This window comes from Phalacrocorax carbo, chromosome 4 (assembly GCF_963921805.1).
Source record: "Phalacrocorax carbo chromosome 4, bPhaCar2.1, whole genome shotgun sequence".
NCBI lineage: Eukaryota > Metazoa > Chordata > Aves > Suliformes > Phalacrocoracidae > Phalacrocorax > Phalacrocorax carbo.
In genome coordinates this window covers 8,193,374-8,203,700 of record NC_087516.1, presented here as the reverse complement: position 1 = coordinate 8,203,700, position 10,327 = coordinate 8,193,374, and the positions used below count along the sequence as shown (strand labels likewise).

General features: G+C 58.7%; 1 protein-coding gene across 1 annotated transcript; it reads left to right on the top strand.

Moving 5' to 3' along the window:
• The first annotated feature begins 2,661 nt into the window (after positions 1-2,661).
• Positions 2,662-7,771, top strand: NKX1-1 (NK1 homeobox 1). Its single transcript, XM_064450781.1, has 2 exons — positions 2,662-3,157; positions 6,981-7,771. Exons 1-2 carry the CDS (start codon positions 2,662-2,664, stop codon positions 7,769-7,771), a joined length of 1,287 nt encoding a protein of 428 aa, XP_064306851.1.
• The last annotated feature ends 2,556 nt before the right edge of the window (positions 7,772-10,327 follow it).

The window sequence follows — 10,327 nt, the reverse complement described above, 5'->3', positions numbered from 1 at the left end:
CGGTCCCCCAGCCCGACCCCGAGAGAGATATTACATGTCACAACTCATCTCGGGCCCCGTAATCAGCGCTAACTTTCTGGTGAACAGATAACCAGAGATGGCAGATGGATGGAGATTGCACAAATGAGGCTCTAATTGACAATCAATTGTGATTAGGAGCAATAGAACATCTTTATAACACTCGCTTTAAACCGCCAACAAACAAAAGCGCCGGGCGGGCTGGGGGTTCCGCCGGGATGGGGACGCCCCCCCAGCACCCTTGAGGTCTCCCCCCACCCCACCCCCCCTCCCCCCCGCTCTGTGTGTCCCCCCGCGCCGCCCCCGGGGGGGTGGGGGAGGGAGGTGGGGGGTCGGTCGGTGCCCCTCGGGCCGGTGGTGCCTGCGAGCACGCCGGGGTGAGCAGGGGTGCCTCTGTTTGGGGGTGCTCTCTGGTTTGGGTGGCTCCTTCTCCTCCGAGCAGCCGGCGCAAATCCCGGGGTTTGTGCGCATTGAGCCTCTCGGGGACCGTCCCCGCCGGGCACGGAGATTTCCTTACAGCTGGGGTATTTTTTTTGTCTAAGATGTACTGACCCAGGGAATAAAAAACATCCCTCCCGCCGCCCCGAAACCGGCATTCTCTCCGGGGGAAAAAAAAAAAAAGTATAAAGGCAGGCGACTACCACGGCGGACCCGACCAAGCCAGGTCGCGGCACCTGCTGAACTACCATCTACTTCTCATAAATAATATTGCAGAGCTGCGGGCAGAAGTGATGGGAGGCAAATGTATCCGAAAGGAAAGCTGAGATCAGAGGCACGGCCGGAGGAGGAGGGGAAAAGGAGCTGCTAACAAACAAACAAGCAAGCAAAGAGGCGGTGGGGGTCTGTGCAAGCGTGTGCCGATGCGGGCTGAGCCCGGCTCCCGCGGCGTGTGCGTGGCCGCCCCGGCGGTAAGGTCAGGGGAAGGGGGAGAGGTAGTTACCCACCCGCGATCGGAGATTATACGTACCATTTCAACCCAGGAGGTGATTTATAATTTAAAGATAAAGCATAATAAAGTCATAAAAGGGAAAGGACACTGTTGTGGTGTCTGATTGAAATCTAAGGGCTGGTGTGTAATATATGAGCGGGGGCTGTTGCGGGCTCCCGCTCAGCGGGACTCCCCTGGGCCCAGCCCGCTGATGGACTAATCATGTCCAAGCCCTACCAAAATTACAGGCTGATTGTTTTACCCATTATTTCTCCCAACTTTTAATTTCTGCTTTCTAAAGGATCATTGCCCGCGGTAATTGCAAAGGACCTGTCCTTGTATGTGTCACCAGCCTCAAAGACAAAAAAATCTAATTTTCCTTTTATGCTTTCTCTATTTTCCTATCCCCCCCCCCTTTTTTTTTTCCTGGCAGCTAATTCAAACAGTAGCGACTGGAGCGTCCAAAACAAGAATTAAATTGATACGATCAAAGCACACACGGCTATACACGAAAGGGAAGGAAATTAAGTAGGGGAAGAATTTCGGGGTTTATAATTGGCAGATAACTTTTATTCCTACCTCTTCGTTTTCCAGAATTAAAACAACTTTTGATAAGAGAGGAGGTTTGGGGGGTTGTGGTTTTATTTTTTTCTTTTTGCTTTCGAAAGTGGAAGTTAGATCTGGTTATTATTTTACTCCGGCATGGGAGGGAACAGACCTTTTCTCCCAGTTACTCAGAATTTATTGATCGTCGTGTTTTGTCTTGTGCCATTTAAAGGTATTAATTTTCTCCCAGCGCTTTCCTGGCACTTACATTTGATATTTAATTTTAATTAATTAGCTAAGGGAGAGCGAGAGACGCGTGTGTGTGTCCGCGGACACCAGCCCTGCTCCAACCGCTAAACCCCCGTCCATAATTTTCTCCTTTTGTTCTAATTTAATAAAACCAGCAGGGAAAGGGAAACAGGTGCTGGGGGCTGACACCTCCGAGCCCACACACACATAATCCCCTTTTGCTTATCCAGCCCCGCTATTAGGGACGGAAGACCATAAGTTCCCATTTTCTGTGTATAATATCTTCTTTATATTGATCCCGCAATTATTTAAAAGAAAGCGTCATCTCCTCCCACTTCTCCAAATAAGGCTATTTAGATGCTTTCCAGATGAGTGGAGGTGTGCTGAAACAGAGCTGACAGCCAAGTATATCACAGCCAACACCATCCTTCATTCGCTCTCTCCCCTGTGCCCCCCTCCCCCCGGCACACGCTTGCACCGTGTCTCTCCTCCAGTGATGAAGATTACAGACTATTATGGGCAAGGGATTAATTTGTAGCCAATTACAATCCAGTGCTAAATATGAATGCATAAATAAGATACAGCCTTGCCTCGGTGTGTATGTGTGCGGGGGGGTGGGGGGTGTCCGGGCAGCCTGGTGAGGATGATGAGAAGGAAGAAGGAGCAGCTGAGCGGAGGCTCTGAGCCAAGCATCACCTTGTGAGTCCCCGCCTGCCCCGGGGGCTCCCGGCCGGCCGGACCCTGCACAGCCCCGGGGGGCAGAAGGCAGCGGCTTGCCCCGAGCCCGAGCGGAGGCTGGGGAGGAGTTTCCAGCTCAACTTCGCCGGAGGAAGAGGAGGAGGAGGAGGAGAAGGGGGGGGGGGGGAGCAAGAAAGGGGGGGGGGGAGAAGTTGCAATCGAGAGGGGCTCTGCAAAGAGTCATGAATGTGAGCAGAGACAAGGTCGGTGACATCTCCATCCCGGTAGCGGCAGCCGCGGCGGTGACAGCCCCCGGAGCGGCGGTGACAGCCCCGGGAGCGGCGGGCGGCGGCGGCGGGGAGCCCTGCGGCGGGCAGGGGGAAGGCATGGACAGCCATGGGGAGCAGCGGCTCTCGGCCGGCGGCGAGCTGCCGCTCTACTCCTGCCCTGGAGGCAGGGACAGGCAAGGGGACAGCCAGAGCAACACCCCCGGACAAGAGGGGGCAGTGGCCGCGCTGCCCATGGTGCACAGAACCACCTCCTTCTCCGTGCTCGACATCCTGGACCCTAACAAATTCAACAGCAAGAGGAGGCAGTGCGCGGTCTTGTACAAATCGGTGGGGACCGAGTTCACGCTGGGGGCGGAGGATAAGCCCGAGGACTCAGGGACGGAGCTGGCCGGGCAAAAGGCTCTCGCCGAAGATTTCGACACGTGCAAGAAGTCCGCAGACCTGATCAGTAAGTGGGTCTGGGGGCCCGGAGCCCCCAGGGATGGGGGGGCTGCGCCCAGCTCCCCGGGGAAGGGGCTTGCATGCTTGTGAAGCCCGGCCTTCCCCCGCGGGCGGGCGGCTCCCGGGAGGGGCGAACGCTCCCGCCGTTGCTGCGTTAGATGTGAAGAGGTGGAAAAGTGCGTTGGGTTGGGGGGCGTCAGGGCGGGGGGTCACCCCAGGGCTGGCGGCACCGGCCGCTCCGCTCCCCCCGGCAGCTCGGCGGGGGACACCCGGCTCCCTGACCCGCGCCTCCCCGGCAGCGGCAGGATCGGTCCCGCGGGTGCCGGGCCGGCCGGGGCTGGAAGGGATCCCGCCATCCTCTTCCTCCCCCCGAGAAGAGGCAGCCCCGAGTGGGAGCTCCAGCTCAGGCAAACTTGGAAGCGGCTCCTGGAGCCCAGGCTTCAGAGGGCCGGGGATGCGAAGCCCTCTCTCCGCGCCCCCTCCTCGCCTGGGCCCCCCCGGCATTTATGACTTTTTATGTATCTTCTCCCCAGCCCCGCTCCCCCCTCCAGCCCCCAGCCTGCCGCCCGTTGCTCTGGGCGACAGATTCAATTTTCTCTCTCCCCTTGGCTTTTTTTAGGACAAATCAGACTAATTGTGACAAAATGCTGGTTATCTCTGGAAAAACAATTAAATTCCTTCGATTACATTTAAGGTAAAATGTGCTTAGCAGCGTAAAGAGGCTGGATAATGGGGGAAATCGCCCCAGAGTGGCATGTAGGACTGCCTGGATCGATATCCTATTATCGAATCGTGCATATCTCTTTCAAGCACCTTGCAAACTCTTCCCTAACATCTAAATTATAGGGTCAAAATTCGGATAATTACTCGATTAAAACCTATTACACTTATTAGGGCTCGCTATTGATCGGGAATTGCATTCGACCCAAGCTCTAGATTGCTTTTTCTTTCTGGGTCCAAATATCCCAACTTTCTCACCTCTAAACACCTCGACTCTGGGGAGATCGCGGCGTTTCGGGGAAAAATATCTATAGCTCTGGTGTGTCCTGAGAAGGGGCGGCGAGGCTGGCCACTGCCGGGGGACCAGCTTCTCGGAGAGGGCAAAATAATTTCTCTGTGTCCGGGGCGGGAGAGGAGGGCTCGGGGCTCTCTAATCCCTCCGTAGCACGACTCTTTCGATTAAAATTAGGCAGTGAAAGAGGGCTGGAAGCTGCTCCAGCCCGAGCCTTTTGCAACAGACGCGTTTTTAATCTCTGAAGGGACGGGGCGCTGATGGAATTCAGAAAAGATTTATTCTTTTTATTTTTTTTAAGCAGCGCGTAGCTGGTAATTATTCGTCTAAACTCGTCTGACTTTGGTCATATTAAATAGATCTGGGCGATCAGAAAGACTGACGAGGTCAGCCTATCGCTAATCTCACACTTTTACCTCCAGACAAGGAGAGAAATGCGACTCTATCGCTCTCTGCGAACCTCCCCGCGGCGGAGCGCCGCGCTGCCCCCGCAGCCCCGCTGCCCCCGCAGCCCCCGCAGCCCCGCAGCCGCGCTGCCCCCGCAGCCGCGCTGCCCCCGCTGCCCCCGCAGCCGCGCTGCCCCCGCAGCCCCGCTGCCCCCGCAGCCCCGGGCGCCGGGCCACGGTCCGTGGAGCGGCAGCAGCCACCGCCGAGCCCGACCGCTCGGAAATCGCCGCTTCCAATCCCTCCCTTTCCCCACCGTAATGAATATTTAGTTCAAGCAGTGGTTTAATTTAGGTAGAAGGGCTCCCAAAAGTAGCTCTGGCCAAGCAAAGTACCGACGCCCGGAAAATGCAAAGGCGAAAGGAGAGCGGGACCCGCTCCCGACGCTCACTTGGCGTTGAAAATAGCGGTTAAAACTCCATCTTAAATTAACGTTTCCTATCTTCCAGAGACAAAATCGCAAGCCCAGCGTCAGTCTCCGCCGCCAGTTCTACTCGCGCTGCATTTTTCTGTTTAAAGGCAATTTTAGTTGAGACACGGCTGGGATTTCCCAGAGTTTACCGGCAAAAAAACCTGAAGGCTAAAACACCGAGTGCCCGCTCCCCGGTGGGTGCGTGGGGAAGCGAGGGGCGCTGGCCTCGCCCTCGGCCCCCGGCGCTGCCCCGCACACGGGGCGACACGCGCGTTTTTAGCGGTCGGCGTTGCAGAAACCGGGCGCCGCCGTCTGCAGCGGGTTCCACAGGTTGCAGATGCTCGTCCTCGCCCGCGCTCTCGGGTTTGAGGGAAGAACGGAGCCGGTGCACACGCGTGCCCGGCGGCGGCGGCCGCTGGCGTTTTGTGTTCGCCGGTTGGAGCAGAGGGCTGGGAAGGACTCTTTCTGAAGCCCGAGATATTAAGGGATATTTGTGTGGCGAAGAGGATTGCAATAAACTTCTCTGCCCTTTTTTCTCCCAGTGAGCCGTTCCCCGAAATCACCTCGTTGTAAAAAACGCGCATTTTTTTTTAAGCCCCTCTAACGTTACACACGGGCTTTGGGGTGTCCGGCGTTAGGATACGGACCGAGTTTGCGGTGCAATCGCGTGTTCAGGTTTTTGAGGATTAAAACCAACTAAAGCACGCCCGGGGTAAGGGGGACAGCGGAGCGAGCCTCTCCCTGTTTGCCCACCTCGGTTAAGCAAGCTAAAGGAGGTCGGGGGGGGGGGGCCCGGAGCCGCACCCCGCGCTGCAGGTGCGAGCGGAGGGAAGTTTAGGAAGGTCTGAAAGCGGGGGTAAAAAGGCGGGTGTTTCTGGGCCCCTGCTCGCCGACCGGCCCCCCGAGCCTCCCGCAGCCCCCGGCCCTGCGGCGGGAGCGGGGGCCAGGGCTCGCCTCCGGCCGCCCCGGGGGGTCCGAGCCCCGGGAGGGGGTGCGGGGGGTCAGGAGGAGGCGGCTCGCTGGGAAATGCGATTTGCTTTCGGGCTTCATAACGACAGACCCGTCAGCAGAAGTCCAATAGCCTTAAATATCGGATAATTACCCTGTTCTCCGATGGAGACCCGTTAATTGGAGCGTAATATAAACCCAAATAAATTAAATGACCGTTAACTAGTTTGTACATTACACAAAATGAGTTTAATTAAGTTTGTATCTGCTCTGCTAATCAATACAAGTATTTACTCCACTTTAATACTTCCCTCTCAGGAAGTGACAAGAGGTCAAAGCGGGCGAAGAAAGGGTTAAAAGGGCCGGGGCAAAACCCAGCAGGTCTCCCGCCGACGCGGAGGTTTCCGCCGCCGAAACCGTTCCAAGCGACGCCCAGCCGGGGCTGCCTCGGCCCGGGGGCTTCTCGTCCCGCCGCGGGGGACCCCTGGCACCCCCTGTTCCCTTCCCGAAGGCCTTTCCGGCCACTGAGGGTTTTGGGGGAAGGGGGGGGGCGAGGTACCCCCTGCCCCGGCCGCCTCTCGGTGCCCACCTTAGGCCGAAGCTGGGTGGTTCGGTCAGGGTGGCGCTGGCAAAGCCCCGCCGGCCCGGGCAGCCCCTTCCCGGCCCCAGGGCTGCAGCCCCCCGGGGCGGCTCCGAGCCCCGTCCCGGCCGCTTCCCAACAGCCCCCGGCCGGAGGAGCGGCGCGACCGGGACGGGGCGGGCGCGGAGGAGCCGCGTCCCTGGGGCGGCGGCGGGTCCCGGGGGAGCCGGGCAGGGCGGCCCCGCCTCCCCGAGAGCACCGGGATCCCCCAGGGTCCCTGGGATCCTCCCAGGCGGGTGGGTCCCACGGCGGGGCCGGTGTCCCCCCCGCTGGCCTCACCCGGGTGGGGCAGCACCGGCGGGGAGCGGGGTCGGGACCGGGCGGGGGCCGGGGCCGGCGGCGAGGCCTAACGGCGGCTGTCGCTTGTCCCGCAGAGGAGGGCGAGCTTTACAAGGCCGAGGAGTGCGACCTCGACTACAGCAGCCGGCCGAGCCGCAGCCCCGACAGCGAGCTGCCGGACGACGAGGAGCTGTGCGGCGAGGAGAGCAGCACCAGCACCACCAGCAGCACCAGTACGGCGGCGCCCGGCGAGGCCGACCCGGGCCACCTCCACGCCGAGGCGGCCGAGGTGCCGCCGCCGCCCCCGCCGCCCCCGCCCCAGCAGCAGCCGCCGGCGGCTCCGGGCTCGGGGCAGCAGGGCCAGCAAGCCAAGCCTAAGAGGAAGCGGACGGGCTCGGACTCCAAGTCGGGCAAGCCCCGGCGGGCGCGGACAGCTTTCACCTACGAGCAGCTGGTGGCGCTGGAGAACAAGTTCAAGTCCACGCGGTACCTGTCGGTGTGCGAGCGCCTCAACCTGGCGCTCTCCCTCAGCCTCACCGAGACCCAGGTGAAGATCTGGTTCCAGAACCGCCGCACCAAGTGGAAGAAGCAGAACCCGGGGGCCGACACCAGCGCGCCCACGGGCGGCGGCGGCGGCGGCGGCGGCGGGGCGGGCGGCGGGCTGGGCGGGGGGGCGCTGCCGGGGGGGCTCAGCCCCCTCAGCCACTCGCCGCCCATGGGCAACCCCCTGTCCATGCACGGCCCCGGCAGCTACCCCGGGCACCCCGCCGGCGGGCTGGTGTGCGCCGCCCAGCTCCCCTTCCTGCCCAGCCCCGCCGTCCTCTCCCCCTTCGTCCTGGGCTCGCAGACTTACGGCGCTCCGGCTTTCTACACCCCGCACCTATAAGCCCGACGCCCCTTCCTCCTCCTCGGCCCCTTCCCGCCGCCCCTCGGGGGCCGCCCGGCTGGGCGCTTGGGGGACGGGTCGCTGTGGGGTATCGCCCGCCCCCCTCCCCCCGAAAGGTGAAACCAACACCCACCCACCCACCCCCCCGACAGCGGCACCGGGGGGATGAGGGGAGGAAAAGGGGGGCCAGGCGCTCCCGGCCCCCCCTCAGCCCCCGCAATCGTTTCTACGAGCCCTTTTATACGCGATGTGTGCCCGGACTGCGCTTGGGGGTGGGGGGGAGGCGGAAAACCTCCCTCCCCCGTGTACATACGAGTAGGTGTAAATCATCGTTACCTGTATTTTTACGTTCACCGTCCCTCGTTGCTGTGTGGGTTCGATTTTTTTATTTTAATTTTTTTTTTTAATTATTTTTGGCTTCGTTTTTATTCTGGTCTGGCCACTCGTAAAAGACTTTTAAAAAACCACAAAGATTATGTACCCATTTGACTCTCAGGGTAAAAGGGAGAACTAGCAGTCCCGTCCGTCGACATTTGCCGAGGCAGCGACGCGCCGCTCCCTCCCGTGACCTCACGGTGATGACGGTTATTTTTTACATACGTCGCTCTTCGACGAAAGCGGAACGTGGAGGAGCCGCCGCGGCCGCGCGGGGAAGGGGCGCGGGGCGGGCCGGTGGGGCGCGGGCTTGGTTTTTTACGTTAATCATTTCTGTATATTTCTGGTTGTTACAAAAAAAAAAAAAAAAAGAAAAAAAGAAAAAAGTTTTAACTTTATAATTAATGTATAAGGGATGGGAGTAATGAGCAAGAGATGATATAGAGAGCACTTTGTTTGCTAAACACTTTAAATCAATCAATAAACTTGAAGGAAAAGGCGGCTGTCCGTGGTGCGGGGTCCCTGGGTTTCGGCTGAATTTCTGGAAGACAAACGTCCTCTGGAAAACGCCCGGCTCCTGAGGCGTTTGCAGGGGTGTCTGGCACCGTCCCTTTTTCGTTTCGTTTGCGCAGAGAGCGCATTTTTTTTATACGCAACTCAACTTTATTCTTCTTGTACGAGAGAGGGTATTTCCCCTCTCATTTCCCTTGTTTGCATTTTCTTAATTGGCTTTGCCCATTGCTGTTGTGCAACATTAAGAACAAAAAAAAACCCCAAACAACCTTTTTTTTTTTCCTCTCGTAGAGAATCCGAGCTCTCCCGTGTTCCCGCAGATGGCGAGTCTGTTATTTTGGATTTACGTAAATTTAATAAATCAGATCCCGCCACTTTAAAAAATAGTGCAATCTTTCCATCGCCTTTCAGCCGATTAGTTTTAAATTAGTTTCAAAGCAGGTCTTTTATAGTCCTTTTTTTTTTTCCTTTCTTAATTTCAGAGAAACGCTCTGACCCTGCCGCTCGGGCCGCCGCTGGCACACCAGCCCAGCCCCGCTCCACGCTCCCCGCGTGATTCCAAGGAGCACGCCGGGGACGGGCTCTCTTGTTCCACCGATTTTTTTTATTTATTTTTTTCACCCAGAAATTTGACGACTGCCCTCCGGGGGCGGGGGGGGAGGTGGACGGGACACAAGGGATGGGGCAGTTCGAAGAACCCAGCGTTTTCCGGAGCGATTTTGGGGAGTAAAGAGACGGGCTGAGCATCCCCCCTCCCTCCCCGCGGAGCCGGCGGCGGGACCGGCCCGGCTTCCCCCCGGCTCGTTCCTCCCGGTTCCCCCCGTGGGCTCCCCGCCGCGGGTGGGACCCCACAACCGCAGGCTGTGGGGCTGCGTGGGGCTGAGGGACCGGGCGCCCCGCAGCCGCCTCCCCCTCCCGCACACGCACCGTAGAAATAAAATATTTCGGTGACACCCTCGCCCCCGTGGAAATAACCCCCGCGGCGATGGCTGATGTGCCAGGCGAAGGGCGAGGGGAGCCGGCTGCGCCGTGCAGACCCTGCCCGGGTGGGCGCTGGGCAACGGCAGCCTCAGCGGCGGGGAGATGCAGGGGGACGGGGGCACCCCAGCTCCGCTCCGGGAATTCATCTCCCCTCATCCAGGGGTGGACAAGCGCCACAAGTCTCGGAACAGACTCATTTCCATTTGTGAAAATAAGAACTTTGACGTTAAAGCATGTTCTGAAGTAAATTTTCAGGGAAAACCATTACAAGCAGTGCTTGGAGCCCAGCTCTGCACGGCTTTTACTGGTAGGAGAAAACCAGCTAAACTGGGAAACCGATACTCGGGAGGCTCTTCCACGCTGTGAAACTAACCCATTACCAACGAGGCTACCAGCATTGAGCTGTTAGCTCAGCTGGGACATGACCCGGCTTAATTAAGAGATACGTCAAACCCCGTCCGCACAGCGGGAACTCCAAACAGTTCTCCCGGGTGGAAAATAATTCAGCTCCAACAGGGAGCTGCTCAGTGCTTTGGAGCTGACGATTTTCCTACTCCAGGTCTGTTAGCATCCTGCCAGCGAAACCTGTTCCTGTGAGTATTATTACTCACAGCTGTTGGATGAAGGAGTCGGTTTAGCCTGAGATTCCTAGTCATTAGACTCGGTTTAACACGGCTTCTCGCGTTC